This window comes from Crocodylus porosus, unplaced genomic scaffold, assembly GCF_001723895.1.
Source record: "Crocodylus porosus isolate Cpor-Errol unplaced genomic scaffold, CroPor_comp1, whole genome shotgun sequence".
Lineage (NCBI taxonomy): Eukaryota > Metazoa > Chordata > Crocodylia > Crocodylidae > Crocodylus > Crocodylus porosus.
The window spans coordinates 21998010-22019155 of record NW_017728912.1 but is presented as its reverse complement, the minus strand read 5'-3'; the positions used below and the strand labels follow the sequence as shown (position 1 = coordinate 22019155).

General features: G+C 39.0%; 1 protein-coding gene across 1 annotated transcript in view; it reads left to right on the top strand.

Moving 5' to 3' along the window:
• The window catches only part of AIMP1 (aminoacyl tRNA synthetase complex interacting multifunctional protein 1), a 35708-nt gene extending 15734 nt beyond the window's left edge, over window positions 1-19974 (top strand). Inside the window, exons 4-6 of the mRNA XM_019534138.1 lie at window positions 1160-1371; window positions 12846-13014; window positions 19724-19974. Coding sequence (XP_019389683.1) covers window positions 1160-1371; window positions 12846-13014; window positions 19724-19890 — 548 coding nt within the window. The 3' untranslated portion in view covers window positions 19891-19974. The remainder of the gene's footprint in view (window positions 1-1159; window positions 1372-12845; window positions 13015-19723) is intronic.
• Window positions 19975-21146: the final 1172 nt, after the last annotated feature.

The following is a 21146-nucleotide window of genomic DNA, read 5'->3' as shown; positions in this document are numbered from 1 at the left end:
TTTAAATAGGAAGAAGTGTAATTATCAATTATCTTTGCACAAAAATACAGCCTCAGTCTGTTTGTTAACTCAGTGCATGATATCAGTGGTCATTATATGAGAATTAAAATTCACTGATGTAACTTCAGTTTGTGAGCCACTTCAGAATTTAGACATCCTTTCAGAGATACCAGGTATCCGGATACTCTCTGAGGTTAGATTCCTAGTCCACTGGTGAAGAAAAGGGGCTGTGAAGTATCTGGGCATGTTGAGGCAAAAAACTGTGCAGGAGCATTGAGCACTCCAGGTTTTGCTGTGACATGTATTCCAGAGGGCGCTGCTGAGAAGCTTCATCTGATCCGAGGCATAGCAATTCCCTTTGAAGTGAAAGCTACAAGAAACAGCTGAGCAGTTCTTCCTTAATTTGGCAACCCACTACAAATAAAGTGGGTTCCAATCAGAAAATATACGTTATATTGTACTGCTACATCAGGCCCTTGTCAAACATTACTTCTATTGAGGAACAGGCAGTATCACTCAATGGAAATAGTCACACCATATAACCCGCTTCATGTTCAAAGGCCAAGCTATCCAGAGAGGATTGCAAAACCAAGCTTCTTGGGAACTTGGTCAGGACCCTGGGCTCCCTCTCCACCAGCAAGTAAGGTGCGATTTGAGATCCAGAATCGCATTTCTTACCATGCACTTGTAACATCTGTAAGTGAATGTCTGTCAGGGGCTGCTGTCATCCTATGTGTAACATGCCACGTATTTAAATTAAAGCTTAATAGAAACTTTCTATAGAACTGTTCAACATTTTTCAAGCCACAAATGTATATAACTCATTGGCCATTTTTATAGCTAATTGCCCATTTTTATGGCTTGTTGACCACTTCTGTTGTGTGATAATTACTTTGCATGTGTAACATGTCTAAAGTTATTGTGTAATGAACTAGTTAATTGCACAATAAATGTAATGTCTGCCAGAGGCCTTTAGACACGCATGGATTGTCTAGGTGATATGAAATACAAAGGTGGTATCATGTGTCATTTAAGGCAATAAAGTGATGTCAGTACACAATTCAAAGCTTTTGCTGAGATCTGGTGGTTGCAGGATCAGTAAGGAAAAGTAATCATGTAACTTCTTTCCCTTGGCTTCTAATTTAACTCTCTCCTGCAGGGGAGAAGAAGGAAAAGAAGCATCCTCCAGCAGCTGGGGGTGATGACTCTAAACCTATAGATGTTTCTTGTCTGGACCTGCGTGTTGGTTGCATTATTACTGCAAAAAAGCATCCTGATGCAGATTCTCTTTATGTCGAGGAGGTAGATGTTGGAGAAGCAAGCCCAAGAACTGTTGTCAGTGGCTTGGTGAAGCATGTACCTTTGGAACAGGTATGTACATATGAAATTATTTATGTATAAAATGTATGTGCATTAATGTGTAGTTTCTTAGCATCAAAGTGTGGCAATTGCTAATTCTGTCCAAGTACCTTGTTTGCAACAGAAAGTTCTGTTCCTTAGATTTTTTTTTAATTACAAATTCTAATTGGACTCTTGAAAGACAGATTTTAATTAGGTGAGACTTTATTCTGTTACTTTATGTGTTATTGCTCAGAGAGAGTCTTTGGTGTGTCTTACAGGGAGTACAGTCCTGAAAATGTTTGAAAGGAAATAAGATGTTGCACTCATGGGGTAGTGGAGGGGAGTAATATAAATGGGTTTCTATTTCAGCTAGGTTATATTCTCTGTAGTCCATTTGAACTTTATTTTTTCTGAATCTGTGATGAATAGCACTCTGGCCAAAGGCTACATTTTTTCTTTAGGTTTAAATTCTCGCTTCATTTTAATGCGTATTTGAACTATATACAAATGAATTGCTTAAATTAAAACTTTTGGTCCTTTAGATCTTTGTTTTACTCCCATGAAGTAACTAGTAACTCCCATAAGCAGTTCTAAAAGAGAAATGTTGCTGTTTTGGTTTTTCAGATATTTTTATGATACCAGGTTTTGGTCAGTTATTACAGCCTGGAGGTTCCAAGCTACTTAATAAATATCATATGGCTACTACTGGTGATGAGTCCAAGACTTAAGCTGTGGGTTCTGATGCAAACTTCTTAACCTTGAATTGTTGTAGGGCAGATATAAGCAAGGTGGCCATGGGCCAGATTTGGTTACATAGCTGACAGGGTTTAGCACCATTCTTGTACTGGGGGCTATGCCCATGCCAGGTGGTGAGGAGGTGCACCAGATGATGAGTACCTGGGGGGCAGGGAGAAGCAGGTCTGGCTAGCTGGAACACTGGCCTGCCCTGGACTCAAACCAGGTTGTCCCTGCCTGCAGCTCTGAAACTTTGCCAACCACTGCTTAGAGGTATAGGTTTGAAATCAAGATTTTAGTTTAGGCCCATTTGTATGATTGCAGACATCTTACCTGAATCTGAACTACCCTTAATTTCCTCGGTGTTTTGGAGCTGATGTTTTAAATTGGGCCCATTTAAACTACCTACTGGACACATTTAACATTTGAAAAGCTGAGAGATCTTTCCAGGACTGACTTGTATTAGAACATGAACTATCCTGCAAACGCTTAACACAGTAAATTTTAAAAGTTCCTTTTAAAACTGAATAATGCTTCCTTTCTGATCATTTTATTTTCTTGTGTAACACCTGTAATAATCCTAGTTCCATTTAAGTGTATTCTGGATTGTCGAGATATGACTGTGTACAGACATGGGCCTTTACATCCCATTGACATTAACTGGTTTCCCTCCTTCAAGGCCGGTGTTGGTCAACTCAGTGGGGTTGGTCTTCCTCTCTATTATCTCTCCTGCCACGACTTTGATGACCTAATTAATGGGGGGAGGGGTGATGACTCCGCGACCCAGTGTTGGCTGTCTCTTCCAGGTGCTCAACCAAGTATACTCAACAAAACAAAACTTCTTGGCATAGGAAGCAGAGTTACAGGTGACTCACCGTGGTGCCTCTCCCGGCTGCAGGGGACTCAGATGCAGGCTCTCCCTTCCCAGATCCTTAATCCATAAATGCTTGATCGCCAAAGCTGCAACCTTTTTTTTCAGTAATTGAAGCCACGATGGCTTAATTGACCACACGTGCATGGCAGCCAATTTAACGTGGGAGCATTGGCTTCCCCTGAGTATGTGAGCTCCTCCAAGCTCTCTGAGCTCCCTTGCCGTGTTCCTGGGGACTTCAGTTCTGGGCAGCAGACAGGTACTCGCACTGTCTGCATGCCCCGACTCTCTCTCTCTCTCCCCTACCATTCCACGCCATCCCCTCTCCCGGGACCGGAAATAACCCTGGGCTGCTTAATGAGCCCAATCCGCTTCACCCAGTAAGGTGATAAAACGGCACTGGGGAAAACTGGGAGCTCCCGTCGGAGCATGGCCACATGGCTGTAGTTTGGCAGACTCCCCTGGCTAGGGGTCTTCTCTAGGTATGTAACCTTGTCTTTTTCACATGGATAAACAACAGCTGAATTAAAGAGATTGTGGATATTTCAAGGCTATCAAATGAGTAACTGGAGTAAGTGGCATATATGCAATCTTCTTGTGTTTATCAAAAAAATATTAGGTTTTTTGATAATCTGTTCATGTCCATTCTTTAAAGTTTCCCTGAATCCTAATCATATGTGGAACAATACAAGAAAATAATAAGAAACATTTGGAAAAATTGAGACTTGGCAAGCTAAGGAAAGGATACTTATCTTACTTTACTGGGAACATTAAGACAGGAAAACCATCTGGATACTTAAAGTTTACAAGTGTGTACATCCTTTTTCTGACCAATAACTATTGTGTATAAAAACAACAGTAGTGAAGTCTTGACAGTATAGATACTCTGAAAGCTTTCTACTCCCTTCTGTTATTAAAAGGGGTGAAAAGATATCTAACAATGTATTTTGAATGACATAAAGCAAGCAGTATTCAGCCTCCATAGTACATCCAGAAGTTGTTGGGAATGTAATATGGTGAAGCGTGCTACACTATAAGGTATTTCTAAAAATGCTTCATTTGTTTTTATTCAGAATAAAATGACAATGCACAGTATCATAGTGGTGTTCAGGGGTGGAGGGGTGGTTACTTGCACGGTGGCATCAAGTTATAACTTGAGCTCTCTGCTATATTTTTTCCATGAACAGTAATTTTGCCAAAAATGTACTTTTGGCTATCCTAAAACTAGTCATGAACAGAACTAAATTTTTCTGCTAAAAATTTTTAACAGGAAAAATATTTTTAAGACTGGATTCACAAGATATGTCCCCTCTTCACCCCAGGCAACACTAATTTAGTTTCCTCTTCTGCCTGAGGGGACTTTCACATATCTTTTTCCTCCTAGGAGAACACCCTAACCACTAGCCTATATAATGTTTTCAGTCTGTTTCAGTATTGATTTAAATACTCTTAGGGAGTGGAACATCTCCAAAAGGAGGGATTGAGAGCACCCTGTCACAAGTGCCTGATGGCCATGGGGGTCATGTCCAGGAGTGGGAGACATTTGTTTCAAGTTATGCCATGAACTAAACAGGGTAGATTTGAATTTAGTCTCTAATATCCCAAAGGAGTGTCCTAGCCCCAGCAGGCATTGGGGTATTTTGTGGCACAGTGCTGCTAGTACCTTGTGCTGGAAGATTTTTCAGTTTGTTCAATATTTTACACAAAGAGTTAAGAGAGTAGGAATGAGTCTAGCTTTGAAAGTTAGAGTAGTCACCCAGGAGGTGGGACACCTGTGGTTTCCTATAGTGTCAAAGAGATATCAAAGTCACTCTCACCGAAAACACTGTGAAGCCTGGGAAGGTAGGGCACCTTCCTGAAAGATTAGTGGTGGTAAATTCAAATCTTATTAAGCAGAAAAGATAATTAAATTTGAATCTCCCACATTCTGAGCAGTTGCTTTAACTTTGAGCTGTGGGGTAAAAGGCAACCATCTTGCTTTCTTTACTCTTCCTTTATTTCTGCAGCAAAACCCCAAAAGTTTTAAATTGGTTCAATCAATACACACCACAGCTTATTTTTCAATAAAAGAGATTAACTGATAAATCAATTATGCATGCACCTCTAGTTGATAGCTACCACTGTTGCATATTATTTTAAAATTCCAGTTCTGTCTCCATATAGGTTCTTCATTATTCTTTTTTCCATCCTCTCAAAGTGTTCTTTGTAGTTATTACAGCTTCACCTTGATCAAATACTATTTTTAGCAAAGATGTTTGCCTTCAAAAAGTTAAGTCTAAAGAGGTCTTGGGAAAACACAAGCAAGGGAAAAATATTCTCCCCCCCCACCCAAATCCTTTACTTTAAAAATTATTTGATACCATTGAATAATTAAACTTTAAAAAAAATCCTAATCTCAGAACCCTTCCAGAAGATTTGCAGTTACTGAGGAAGGTGAGAGAGGGACTCTTACTCAGTGGTTCAAAGGCAGAAACACACTATTTTCTCCAGTTTGCATGGCCCACGTTACAAAGTGTTTTTCTGCTTCCTCTCCACAAAACATGCAACAGATTGTGTACAACACGGGTGTCCAACCTTTTTGAATGTGGGACCGGATCATGAACTTTTTATAACCCAGTGGGCCAGCGAGCCATATTCAAAGACCTCACCCTGCACCCCAAAATGAAAGTAGTATTTACTTTCATTTCCCATCATGGCACCTTGGGCCTCAGAAAACAGCTTGGAAGCCTGCGGGCTGCTTGTTGGACAAGCCAGAGCTAACTAAACACAGGCATGAACCCTCATCCAAAGCTCATCTGAGCCATTCAGGATTCCCAAATTGGCCTGGAGATCTCAAGGGTACAGGCTTTCTTGTGAAGGTCGAGACAGAGGTACCTCGAGGGAGGCCAGTCTCTCTACATTTCTGCACCTATGTTTCAAAGCTTGACCAGAGCAAAAAAAAAAAAATTATAAGCAAACATATTGAATACTAGGGGGGAAAATTAACAGGACTTTTTTCAGCCCTAAAACTTTGAGAAGTGATTTGGCAAGTCCTTATTCATATAAGTTCAAAGGAATAATAAGGAATAATAAGTATGTAATTGAAGCTAAAGCTAACAGGAACCCATGATTCAGACCACCTCTATGATTCCAGTGAAAGACGTTAGGCTTTGGCTTTCAGAGATGCTAAATTCTCCAAAAGGCCCTTAGACTTTCATGGCAGTTGTGGGGGGTTAGGGCTGCTTAAGTCCAAGATGTCTTGTATTGAGTACCAAGAAACTGAGGCATCCAAAATCGGAGGCCACTTGTGAAAATTGGAGCTACGGGCACCTCTGCTTGAAGGCCAACAGGAGATATTTCTGATTAATGGCAGATAAAGAACCTGCTCCTTTTCAGATACCAGCCTGCATGTGCATCCTTTCACCTTAGCCTGCCATGATCAGCCCATTTTCACTGTAGCTACATGCTCCTTCCCCCTGCCCAGGTACATCTTTGTCACCCATAGGATTAAGTCTTCTCCACTGACTTCAATGGAGTGATGACAGTTTACACCAGCTAAGGATCTGCCCCCTGTGCTAAATGTTGATCTCCTACCTTCTTGCCTTTGTTCCTGTGCTGCCATGTCAGAGATTTGTTGGAGTCTTCCCACAAATATCAAAGTGGAAATCATGTTCACCTAAAGTAGGGGTAGCCATAGTGTGACCAAAGATGCAGAGTGGGCCACACTCCTGGGACTCCTGTGGAGGTCCCTATGGGCTGTGCTCCACCTTTAACAAAAAAGCTACATAAAAGCATTGCATGCCAGGAATTGCATCCTACAAGGGCTCCACACCTGCCTTCTCATCCAACATCCCCATTCATGACAGGCCATAGCAACTCAAGCCATTTTACTTAGGTGCAGCCCAGAGGCTGCTGGCAAATTAGCACTGAAGCCATCAAATTGAACAAAGATTTAATGCCTCTCTGATAGTCTGCCTGTATTTATTATGACTGACTCATCTGCCCTTGAAGAGAAGTGCTGGCTGTGGAGTTGAACCACTGTGGACTTGTGTGGAGACGTTTTGGGAAGGCAGTTAGTAACATGTACCTTTACCTCCAAAGAAATGAGAAAGAATCTAGTATCCAAGGGAGGCACTAGATAATGTATATAGCATGAGCTAATGTAAACTTTCATAGTCCGTAATACCCCTCAGTCCTGACCATTAGAACCTCCTACTGAATTCACATAGGCTTAAGCAGGTCCTTTTGAGATATAAAAACAAAGCTTCTTATGGATGCACAGGAGGAGCTGGGTGAGGGCCATGATGCTGCATCCTGCACGTGCTGGACTCTACAGGTGGACCAGCCATGGGCAGGGACCCAGGCCACCTAAGCCCCCCACCCCAGGCCCTGGCTTAGGCAAGCCTGCCTGGCAGCTCCCAGCCCAGAGCCAGCGAAAAAAAAAAAGGGGGATTCCTTTCCCAGGGAGGGAGGAGGAAGTGGAGGTGGTGCAGCGAGCCCCGGCTGGCACCATGCGCTCGCATGAGGACCCGCGAGCTGGGCACGGGGCAGCACCCAGGCAGCCCCCGGCTGCAACTTCTCTGCCCGCTGCCGGGAAGATGAACCACACAGGTGAGCATGGAGCAGGACAGGCATGGGGGCCCCAGGATGATGTCTCCTTCTCCCCAGCCACAGCCCCGAGGGGCAGAGCCAGGTGCAAGCAGTGATTTACCACGGGGGAAGTTGACTGGGGAGGGTCTGGGGGGCTTTTGTCCCTGCTTCCCTCGCCCCGTGTGTACCCAGCTGGGGTCCACTCGCTGCCTGCGGTGCTAGCCAGTGCAAGCTCTGCCCGGGACCTCCCCACGCCACACCCACGGCCAGCACTTTTGCTGCTGGCTACTACTCACGCACACCGCGTTGGCAATGTCAAGCTGATGCGGTGCATGTGGGAACCTTGTCCCTTCCCCAGCCCTTCAGCAGCCATTAGGAAGCTGCTGAGGGGCTGGGGGTGGGACAAGGGGTGGGAACAAAAATAAACAGCGTTTACTTTACCAGCATTTACTTTTGTTTCCCGTTGCAGCTCCTTGGGCCACAGAAAATGGCTTGGCAGGCCACATGTTGGACAAGCCTGGTGTACAAGGTCCTGTGTTCTGTGGACAAATTTAATTAAATTTATGTTACTGGGATCCCAGAACTATTCAGATTTGCTTCAAGAAGCCCACTCACTATAGCTGAGACTCAATAATGCCTGAACTATCTAAACAGGGTGAAGAATTGATTGCTATATTACCATGTCATTTTTGATTCCTTAACAATTTTGGTGTTTATAGATGACTAGGGACATATCTAAATCGTGACAGAAGTTCACGCTGCAGTGGCATCTTTAATCTTGCTCTTTTTGCTGCTCACTCTCCACCCTGCTGCTGGGTGGCCAAGAGGCAATTAATGCTGTGGTTCTTGCCTCGGCCGCTCAGCAGCAGGGGGAGCACACGGCAAAAAAGAACTGGATTAAAGGCACCATTGCACTGCAACCGTGATTTAGGTAGGTTCCCGGTCATCTGTAAACACCTAAATTGTTTACAGATGACATAACCAGTATATGAACCTGAAATCCTTCTACACAGGCATGATACTGAATACTGTAGCATTACAGCATACTGTATCTCATACAATTTGGAAATGATGGCTTGACAACTAGGATAACATCCTGTTTGCATACTGGTACAACTTCAGTGGAGTTGAAGGGGATGAGATAACTTGACCCCTGGCAATTGAACGTTCCCCTCCATTGGCAATCAAACCTACATCATGTGGCCTAAAGGAAACTCTGCTCTTGGGGGAACTGATTTACTCTCAAATGGTGACCAGTTCCTATCCTCAATGGTGAGACTCCCAGTATGGGTTGCAGCTGGAATCTGCAACTGTATTGATTGTGGCTTTTATGAGATATACCAGGTGTGTCAAACTGCCCCTCAGGACTGGATCTCTCTGCAGTGGTGGGATGAGTGATGGCAGTGACCTCTAGGGCTAACAGCTGTCACTCACCCCCACCACCAACACATGTGCCCAGTGGAGCTTTGTGTGCTGAATTTTAGGGATGGGCCCTACCCTGAAAATCTCAGTGCCTCTACAAGCCCTGCAGCCACATAACAGATCTGGCCTGGGGGCCCATAATTTTGACACCTCTGACATAGACAGTTGTCTGTTAAATACTAAGCCGAGTGCAATAACTCTTCCACATAGTGCATCGTCATATTGTAGGGTGTTACTTCTGTTACCAGATTTGCAGAGGTAAAAATGTATATGTCTGAAAGGTTCACTATTACCCATCTGGTTTCATCTTTTGCATTATCTTGACTGTAAGCTACTAAGAGTTTATTGTAAACAAACTGAATACACTGCAGACAATTCAGAGATATAATAGACATGCCGTCTTATTTTTTGTAACCTAATTGCTGGAGAAAAATAATCCTCCAAAATGCCCCACAGTAGAGAATTCAGAGATTTTTTTTTGGCAGGTTCAAAGTGAATAGATAATTTGTTACAAGGGTGTAGGTTGTAGCCGTGTTGGTCTAAGGACATAGGCAGACAAGGTTCTTTGCATGAATCTGATATCTTTTATTACACCAACTTAAATAGTTGGAAAACAATTATTAAGCAAGCTTTCGGGTTCAAAAACCCTTCGTCAGGCTAAGGAAGTTTCTGCAGTTGGTGTGTGCTTTTCCTGGATGGAATGAAAAGTAAAGAAGCCAGAAGCTGGGCTGGTCTGCATACAAGACAGGCAGTCAGTGAAAAGGTAGATTGAGGAGTCAATGGGTAAGAGAGAGGCTGGGGCGTAAAAGGGGAGAGAAGGGGGATGAATAGTGGAGAGATACCTAGGGAGTCAGGTATACATTATAACCTGCCTGACACCTGACTCCCTAGCCATCTCTCCACTATTCACCCCCTTCTCTCCCCGCCCCCCGCCTGTCTTACCCATTGACTCCTCAATCTACATTTTCACTGACTACCTGGCTGCTTTACTTTTCATTCCATCCAGGAAAAGCACACACCAACTGCAGAAACTAACTTAGTCTGACAAAGGGTTTTTGAATCCAAAAGCTTGCTTAATAATTGTTTTCCAACTATTTAAGTCAGTCTAATAAAAGATATCAGATTCACGCAAAGAACCTTATTTGCCTAGTTAATTTGTTACTATTTAAACACTTTACAGCTGTAGCCATTAGCCATTTTCTGGTTGTATATCTGTGAACTATCTAGCAGTGAGGCTCATAGGCACCATCATAATATGAATAATTTATATCTTAGCTGTGTTTGTATTTTTAGAAAAAGCCCTATAATTCTCCAGAAATTCAACTCCATTTGTAGTAGCTATGGTGGAAGCAGTAATGTAGTTCATGTTTAGGCATTTCTGTTGTAGGTAATTGTAGGTAATCTAGCTTTGGTTCTTAGGATTAGACATTGTCATGAGTAAAAATACTTGAGTTTTGTCTGTGTTAAGCTGTATCACAGAAGAATTATGGTTCTAATTTTTGTAGTGTAAACTTTTTTTATTAAGCATAGACCTTTTTTTTCATTGAGGAAAACTTGAGACCATCCATCATTCCAAATCATTCTTCAAAGGCCAGCCTTGAACTTGTCAGAAGATGGTACTGAAATAATTTTTTTCTGTTACAATTTGAGATTCTAATTCTATTTCTTACATGCATTCCTGATCTCTTTTTTATTTTTTTTTTGGGGGGGAGGGGGAGGAGGGGATTGTCTACTCCATGGAAAAATGTTTCCATAAATCATATAGAAAATGAAGCATAGACTGACTTCAGTATGAGCAACTGTAAACTTTTTGGCACTTCCTCTGTAACACTATACAGTTTTTGTTGGTTTGGTTTTTTTTTAAATAATTTTCCATTGCTTTTTGAAGCACTAAACTTCAGGATCCACATTAGATACCCTTATATGTTCATTTTCTGGTAGGAAACAGAAAGAAATATTTTATGTAACCAAATCTGTGGTCTGCACATTATGTTTTCTGGCAAACTTAACATTCAGACAAGTGCATGATAACTTGAGAAGCATTTTTTGTTGTTACTGGCTTTGCAGTTCCTCTGGCTTTTAAGGAGTTGTAGTGGTTTTAACTCATAGTGTAACTCAACTTATGTGTACTGACTTCAAACTAAGGAAGGGTAGCCTGTTGTGACCCTTTTACTTTGAAGTAAATTGCTGAAGGCTAGTTGGTATACTTATTTTTTCTTGTAACTTTGGATATAAAACACCCTTACGTTTTAAGAAAAAACTTATTTTACTTCAACAAGAAACATTGGCTGTCACAGATTCTTACTGGTTAAACCTTGTAATTAAAGTACCTATTCTTTTTTTAAACAAAAGGTTTGAATGCTAGCAGAATGAACTTAATTTTTCAGCATTTCAAAAAAAGATTAACTTGATTTTTTTTTTTTAACTTTCACTCAGTTTAATGTGTGTGAGACTACCAGTTCACACCAGTATTTAGCAGCTCTGCATAGGTGCAAACTCTGTCTTATTCACCCCAGTACTTTTCATTAACATAAGAATTTGTTTTAGCTTCTTTAGCTGAAATTTCCTGTCCCGCCCTTATTTTCATCTGCATTTCAGTAGTGGCATGAATATGTGGCTGTGAATGTATCTGGAGATCTGTTGATATGAAGGGTATTTTGTAAATGTTACATGTAGTTTGTCTATAAGGGAGATTCACTTTTCCTTCCTGACTCTCTCCTCAACTATATACATCTATCCTAGTCATCTCTGTCTAGTAAAATGTCTAGTTCAGTGCATTTCTTTCACATTTGTATCAAATTTTCATAGCTACCTTTCTTTCTGCTATTTATATGATTACATGTTTTTAGTGACAATTTACAGAACAGTAAATTAGGTGCATTTATTTTTGTGTATTTTTTCATTTATTAATGAATAAGTGAGAATGACAGAGATAACAGCCAGTCTCCATATTCCTGTTTGTTTTCAAAATAATTATTTTTATCCATTTATGATGTGCCTCTGTAACTTTAAGAAGAAATACAGTCTGTAATATAATTACGTTTGCACTTGACTGATTTTTGTTTTTTCCTTAATTTGCACATTTATTAAGTTAGGCTTTCTACTTTTAGATGTTTTTTCTGTATCTTCAAAGAGCCATTATATCTGATTTCAAACTTTTAAGATGCCTACTTTCTGCCAGTCAGAATAAACTTAAAACTATTCAGGTTAGAGAATATTCTTATACTCGGAGAAACTTTAAATTTTTTTCCGTTTCTCAGCGGGGTGGGTTGTTTTGTTTTTACCTTTCTACGATTTCTTTGAGAGGACTTTTTTGCTCAGTTTGCTTAGTCTTTCTGTTTTATTAAAACAAAACAAAGTTCCTTGTGCATATTTTTTACCTTTTTCCTATGGAAATTAGTATCCCACATTTAGGAAATGATTGACTAACCAAAATGTTTGTAAAAGCACTCTGACAAAGCTGATTGAAATAATACCACATGGCAGAAAGCTCTAAATAACTATTGCTATTTAAAATAGCTGTATTTTACATTAATGAAAAGCATCCCTTAATTCTATAATAACAGAAGTACATTATTAAGAAATAAAGAAATCCTTATGGATATATGTGCAATCATGTTCAATTTTGATTGAAGGGAGAACAAGTTAATCCTTTCGTGAATTATTTATTTTAGTTTTCAATTGTCTTTTGTTTATTGGCAAGGTAATTCAAAATTCTTCCACATTTCAATTTTACTACAGTCCAGAAGTGGCTGTGCATGCCTGCAAATTATTTAAATTTGCTTCTGAACAGCATTACCCTAGGCTATATGGCCTGTCCCAAGATTATTTTTGCAATCCACCCAAACTAGGCATATTCATATTCTATACAGGGAACTAATTTAAATTATTTTTTGCGTATGCACAGATGCAGAACCGGATGGCAATATTACTCTGTAACTTGAAGCCTGCAAAAATGAGGGGAGTGGTATCTCAAGCAATGGTGATGTGTGCCAGCACACCAGATAAAGTGGAAATCCTTGCTCCCCCCAGTGGGTCTGTCCCTGGAGAAAGAATCACATTTCAAGGTTTTCCTGGTAAGTAATACATATTTAGGAGATTAGAAACTTGGTGGGGGGGAATAATAAACAGGAAACAGCACATCTTTGTTGTACCCATCTCATTGTAGGGCGAGTTTTATATGGTAAATAATTTGAAGTGGGTTAAATTTTTGGTCTGAACTCCATGAGTTGGTAATATTGCAAGTGATCATTACCTTTTATATTTTGAATAAACATACACAAGTGCTCTGTGAGTATTTAGAAGGACTAAAAATAGAAAGAAATATTAAACAGCTAAAAGTTAAAGTGAAAGAAATGTTAGTTAGATGTCATGGCTGCAGCGCTTTTAGATTTATTGATGCAAGTACACTTCTTAAATGTATAGTTTCTACTATTTCCACTTTGCAAACAGAGAAGCAGAGGCATAGAAAATGAGGGTGACTTGCTGAGTCGCACAGTAAGTAAATCACCTAAGTCAGTGGCAGAGAAAGGCATAGAACCAAGGTTTCCTGACTCCCAGTCCTGCACCCCATAAGTATATGCACAACATATTTTTAAAGAAGTCTTATCATTTATATATACGTTGAAATTTGAATAATTCTTAATTCTGCTCTCTTAAAATAACCTTGTTTTGCTTGTCTTTTAAACATTAACTTTATTTGTAAATTTGTAAATGTACATATATTCACAGTATATGTGTAAATTTTAGATGTGTACAAATACACACAGAGGTATATATGCATATATGTGTATGTGTTCATGCATATAATATTAATTGTAACGTTATAAATTTGTCATGGATCATGAAAGGGAAAAATATTTTGTCTCCCTCATGAGCTGGTAAAGTAAAACATGGAGCTGGTGAAAGATGCTGCATAGATAGCATTGTGGATTAGTTTCCTAATTACAACTGAGGATCCAGAGGTCTCATCACTGTTCTGGGAGGATGTCACCTAGTTTTTTTTGGTTCTGTCCTCACATGAGTTAGACCATTCTGATCACTACAGAAAGAATCAGCCTTTCCTCACTTTTTTGCATATGTTCTTAAACATGCATCAAAAATATTGCATCAAACTGACTGGTACAAGATAATCACAGTGCAGTGCACTTTGTTACAATGCATCCTGTTAGTTCATGCCTGCCAGACTACAGTCTGAAGTAGCATTTCAGTAGCAAAATAATTAGAACTGCTTTTAAAGAGACTTCCATTAGTTTTTTAAAAGTCCTTTAACTAATTCCTTCATAAGTTATTAAAAAGTCTCTTCCTAGTGAAAATCAGCTATGTCAACATTTATTATAAAATTGTTTGCAGGTCCTCAGGTATATTGATATTCTATTTCTATTCTATTGGTATTCTATTTCTGCTATTCTGTTTCTAGAAAGCCACAGTATAAATTAAATGTGGTGTGAAAATTGCACTTCAGAACTGAACTCTGAGGCTTATGCTAGAAGGTTTTATATATTTTACAACTATTTCCTCCTGATAGGAAGCCAGAGATATCTGTGGAGCTTTAATAGTTGGTGCCAAATGAAGTCTTTTACAGCCCATTAAAAATTTTAAATCTCTGGTTCCGTAAACTTTAACTACAAAATATGGCAATTACTGCCTACTGCACAAAGGAGAAATTGGTAGCTATGAGAAAAAAGGCTATAATGCTTGTCTTTGATAATGCACTTCTTATGCCAAAGCATACAAAACAGGCACTCTGGAGTAACATGAGGGAAAGCTAGAGACCACTTGATTTTTAAAAGAGCTTCTTTTGCTAGTTCTCAATGAAATACTTGATTTTTCTTGTTAGATAGTCCATGACAGAAATGGTGTATTTTTAAATTGTAGTCTGATCATGGGTAAGAAATGGCACACAGCAGATGGAAGGAATTGTGCATTCCTCTTGTACGTAAACAGCATTTATAGAATAGTTTAGAGGGATCTTTAAGAATGAATAATGTGAAACTTCAGATAAAATCCAAATGCAGTTTTTGAATGCTTGATGTGGTCCATCTTTTAAGCTGAGGGGGTGACTTTTAGTAATATTTATTAGAGTATTGACAAAGAATCAACCAAAGGTAGAGGAAACCATTGTGCTAGACACTGTACAGACAGATGCAGTGGCCTGTGCTCCAAAGAACTTATTTTCTAAATCAGGAGTGTCAAACATATGGCCCCTGGGCTGGATCCTATGCACTGGTCCCTACCTCATGCACTGCATGTGGTATGTAGACTGGACCCAGTGCTGGACTGTACAGGGGGGTGGTCTGGTCTGGCCCGCAGGCTGGGGCAAGCACCACCTGGGCTTTAGAGCCATGAGAGTGAAAGATGCCTCTTCAGGATACTTGTGGGGCTGTGTAGGGTCTGGAAGGAATGGGGTAAGGAAGGATTATTGGTTTAATCATAATTGGGGGGGTAGTGGAATGAATACACATGCATGCACAATATGGATATCCAACATAGGGAGTGTTAATTGATCTTGTGGGTATGGGTGTAAAATATGTACATATAATTTTGAGTGCTTGTTTTTAAAAATGAAACTAAGTTAACCACTACTAGATTTTAATTTGTCAAACAATGTAGGGTTGATTGATTTTTTTTTTTCCCCATCCTCTGCTATCTAGAAGTTTGAAAAAGGGTAGTGTAGGCAGTGAACAAGCTGACAGTTCAGAATGAGTAGTCAGGAGCTGTTTTCTACATCTTTGTCAGTTCAGTAGTCATTTACACCTATGTGGCTGTGTTTCAGCAGTTACTTTGCTGCTGCTAGTTTTTATTCTTTTCAAGAATGATACCTGCCCTCATGTCGGCTTCCATCATTGATAAAAATCAGGTCAGAATTCTTTGCTGTTTCACATTCTAATTTATGTCTGTTGATGCTGGTGTCTGTCTAACTGTTGCTACCAAGTCTCAGAAATATATTTTAAAGAGGTCTGTGTTCTTTCAATTATTATAACCTCAACAAGGAGGCAGAAAAATCAATCTAGACGGCAACAGTGAAGGCAATAAAAGCAGGCAGTAACTGCTTTAATATTGTAGCCTTTATGCAATATATGGCCTGTACCTTAGGTGTGTTTTGTACTTATATAAACTAAATGTGAGTGTTATCTGTTGTTGGTCTATCTGCTAAGAAAATTAGTCATGTTAGTGCCACTGAATGTCCAAGTAATTAAAAGATTTTGCAGATTTTATTTTCAAACCTAAACAGTTGTTTTAAAAATGAAACATCTTGTCTTGAAACCTTAGTTGAGGTGTCAACATCAAATTAATTCCCATGAAAATGACTGGAGTTTCAATGTCTAAATCTTTTTGGTTTTGTTTGTCAAAAATCTCAATTTTGTCTCTTGGCTACTGGTCTCATAAAAGGCAAGGTTAATATGCTAGGTTAACATTAGCATTATTGGAAATATTTGGCTCACATTCTTTCAAATTTAGTTTAATTTCAAAGCTACCTTATAACCATTTAAATACTGATAATTTTTTAAGAGAGGAGTTTCAGACTGAGTGTTTGTTTTTCAGTCGTTGCAATTAAAATAGAAGCAACAGCTGGGTCTGATTCTAGTTGAAATTCTGAAAGCCCGTTCTGAAAGCAACAACAGAAAAGTAACCCAAAACAGTCCCAGCTGTCCCAAGTCAAGCAGCGTGGTCTGAAGTTTAAAAGTAACATAGGTTGATATTGTACATGGTGAACAGGAGTTTTGGGACTTGGGACTTGTTAATTTTCCATGTTGTTTATTGTAGTTTTTGTGGTCATATGCTGTAAGATTTGATACTTTTTTTCTTTTTTTCCTGAAGAAACTGGAGAACTTTCTCAGATTTATTTCCCCTCATTTTTAGACAATGTCTTGCTGAAAGACGGGCATTCAGATAGAGAATGGCTTGTATCCGATGTAGTTGCTCTTAGAAGAAGTATAAAATTAACTTGACAAAAAGATTAACAGTTTTACAGCTAATTCACATATTGTCAAGATTTTGTAGCTTTAAAAAGGAGCTTTTACCCATTAAGTATTTTGTAAGGTTTATTTTCTATTTTAGTGGAAGAATCTGATTGATTTAAGCAAAATGATTCCTGAATACCCCCTCCCCTTCCCACACCCTGTTTCCCAAAACATATATTTCTGATCATTACACAGTTTGTGGTAAAATCCTTCCTTCTCTGTAAAAATAGCTGATGCTTTAAAAACTGTAAAATACAGAAATGGCACAGCAAACACTAAGTATGTTATATGAGACTATGGTTAACTACTAGTTTGGGTCTAAAAATCTTTGGAGTTTCAATTGTTTGTTAACCAATTATAGAACAAAATTCAGATTGTTCTAGACTTGCCATGCAGTGGACAGTTTCTGTAAATGGCTTCCTTTAATCAAGACTTCAGCATACACATTTTTTCAGTCTATAAGGTACATCTCTACCCTACCTTCTTCCTTTTGCACAGTTTCACTCCCTACTGCTAAGAAATTACTATCACTCATGGAAGGACTATCTTCAGTTCTAGGTTTGTGGGTATTTTCAGGTATAAATTGTGTATTTTTTGTTTGCTGGTTGGTCACATCAGATCCTATTTTCCTTCCTATCTCTGGTCTCATAATAGGTAGCACTGTAACACCCTAGGGTAGATTCAGGTATGAGTCACTGATCTGTGGCAAGATGGAAAGGTCCCTTGCTTAGCTAGGAAGTTCTTTCTACCACTTTCTCTCACCTTTTGTTTTATTACTTCTGATCACCAAAGCTTGGACTGTTCACTATGGCCTATCTAATTTGGTTATTTGGCAGATTCAACAAGTTTCATAACTCTGAGAAGAGAATGAGGAAATCATTAAATCCTTCTGATGTTAATTTTAGTCCTGTTTTTTCACAGATAGTCTTGTAACATTTTTCTCTAATAAGAGAAAGGAGTACCAGGGGGTTTCACATAGGAGAAGACGCAACACAGCTTTGATCGTGACTACACATGGTGTTTATGCTGATCGATTGCCAAATTAGTATACTACATGCAGATTATTTAAATGGCACACATTTGATTTAAATGTGCTGGTCAGCCAGTGCATCATAGCAGTAGAATATCTTCCTGAGATAATTTACTGAAGACTTCTTCAATAGCACAGTTGTCCAGTAAGACCTTTTTTGTGGGATGTCAAGCACTGAATAGTTAAGATGTAGTGGGAAGGCTACATATAGTATTTTTTTCTTTTAGCACAGAGAATGTCACAGTTTCACTTTAAGAGCTGGTAGCTCATCAATTACTTGCATCGGGTTTACTATACCAGCTTGTGCACTACCTGTTGGAAATCTAATCCCTTCCCCATAACGTTTTTTGGCTTGTTAAACATAACATTTGAAATTAATGTGCAACATTGGAGCTAAAGTAAGGTTCCTAGCATTTTCAAAAATATATCCACTGAAATGGCAGGAATTCCTTTGGAGGTTCTTTATTAAACATGAGCCCTAACCCTGTGAAAGTACTTATATTTTCCTTTAGACTCTTCTGTCTGCTAACTTAAATTTCTGAAGAAGGGTTAAAAATACCCCAAGGCATCATGACTGAGTAACTTAAATAAAGGAATCTTGTTTTACTTGAGGAGGATCTGCATTGTATTATTAGAATTTAGAACTGAAATTCATTTGATCTTTGCAAAGGAAAATAAATGGTACAGTGAATTGGCTGTCAAGCTTTATTTAGATCATGAAGGATGTTGGCAGGCAGCAGTTCATTTGGTATAAATCATGTTTAAACTAGCAGTAGAGGAGCCTGTTCAGGTTAATTGTGGGTTCCCTTGTCTTTTTCATAATGGAAAGGCAAAAAAAATGCATGCAGGAGGAATATGCTGAAATTGTGTGAAAAATTTTCATTATTCCAGTCTTGTAACTTTCACTGTTTATAGCACTAGAGTGAAATTTGGAGGAGGAAAAAGCTAGTTAGTGTGGTACTTAAGCAGTCTCTATTATCATAGTGCTGGAGCTTGCAACCATCTTTAATATATATATCTTCAAGACAGGGAAGGTACTTACCAGGGCCTTTTTTAAAGATGGAGAGTTGAGGCCTAGGGTAATAGCCAGATACCTGATCGTATACTAGGTGTTCAACTCCAACTGAAAAATCTTTGTGGAGCTGAGTCCCCATGACTTGCCCAAGGACATACAGAAGGCATGTGGCAGAACTCAGACTTGAACAGGATCTCCTGAGGCCAGTGCTGTAACACCAGTTTCACCATCTGTATCTTTAAAATTTGAGTGTGTTTTAGATTTACTACATTCATTTTTTGTATGCCTCTAAAACCTCTGAACTGTTGCAGCACTCACAGTGCAGATCAGCCAAAGCCTGCATGAACACTGTGTTCCAGCGATCACTATCTACTTTGTCACATATTTATTTAAAAGATTGGGAAATAAATTTGGTTTGTTGATTTCCCCCCCCCCCCTTTTAACCCAAATGTTTACATGACAACTTGTTACTTCCTTTTAACCAGACTTATGCACTGTTCTTAAGTTAGTTACATAAAACTTTCCTCTAAAGACCTACAGTCATAACAAGTAAAGATTGTGTAAAAATTACCCAACCCAGTCATGTAATTATGATTTATGATAAAGTGAAAACTGTCAAGGAAAACGTGTCAGATATTGGTAACCAGCATAATCTCAAAGGAAAAAAATGTACTGTGCTTTCTGTCACGTGAACAATCATACATACAGATCGTACACTTTCTTATATTTTTGTATTTGCTTACTTGATTTTTTTTTTTTTTTTTTTTTTTTAACAGGAGAGCCTGAAAAGGAACTTAATCCCAAGAAAAAGATATGGGAGCAGATTCAGCCTGACCTTCATACTAATGATCAATACATTGCTACATACAAAGGAGTTCCATTTGAAGTGAAGGGGAAAGGGGTCTGTAGGGCTCAGACCATGGCCAACAGTGGAATCAAATAAATAAAGCCAATTGCTGAAACCTTTTCAGTGGTTTGAAGGAAAGCTATGTGAACACAATAAAAATGTGAATATATTCCCCCTGAAGGCATGACTGGTTAATTTTTTTGTTTGACCTCTTCTCAGATATTCAGATATGTACCTGTAGCAGTGTTAGAAGTTACCGTTTTCTGTCTCCTTGAAATTGATAGATTCGTACAGTAATGTCAGCAGTTGCAGGCAACCCCCGCTTAATGCTGTTTCATTTAATACTATAACGCTCATTTGAAATTGATACCTGATTTCACTTAGTGCTCAGCAAGTTTCATTATAACACATGCAGTCACCATCTTGGGTCATTAAAAACAGTTGTGGTTGCCATCTTGGGTCGTCAGATACTTTCTGTTTCACTTAACGCTCATTTTTCAGGAACCAATTAAGAATGCTAAGCAGGGGTTGCCTTTATTAGCTAGGCAGATACTTGGGTCTCAATACTGAAAGCTATTGATCTAGCACAAAGGGTGCATAAGCCAGCTAACAAATTTTGAAGCTGGTGAGCTTCCTGCTGAAGCGGATGGAAAAGTGTACTATGCTCTTAGACTTACAACAACTCTGGGAGTGGGGCCTTGGAGAGAAAGATTATTCTTTGTCCTTTTTGAAATCGTCTTCTGTCTGCTTTGCATAGAGTCTGTGCCCCTAACAGTGGGTAAGTGAAGTTCACTTCCTCGGCATGTACCTTGATCTTCTACAGCCTGTCTGTTGGCTATATTGCCCAACTCTGGGTAATCTCTGACTGAGTGCAAAGGTTTGAACAAGACAGACAAACTTTAAAAGCTTGCACACACAATTTCACTTTTGTAGATAAAATCAAAGCCAGTGCATCTACCACTGTAGTTTCAGTCTTTAAAGCAAAGATTCTGTGTTGCTGGAGTTCTGTTCCTTAATTATTGAATTGATGCCTGAAAACAAAAATAAGAGTGAACCCATTTTTATTTTCTAGTGTCTCCATCAAATTTCTTTGGACATAGTAACATTTTATACAAAACACATACTTCACTGTAATAGGAATAGCTAATCATTTTTAATATTTTAGACTCTGCTGTAATTCATCACATTATGATGTTAAAACTAGCCTCAATTAATATGATAAACTTAAATTGATAGTTTTCAAAATTCCTGCCTTTTCATGGATTGACAACAACAAAACTAAAATCAGTTCACAAGTAAACTTTTAAATAACCCTCACTAACTGATTAGGTACATTTCTGTATGTCTTAAAA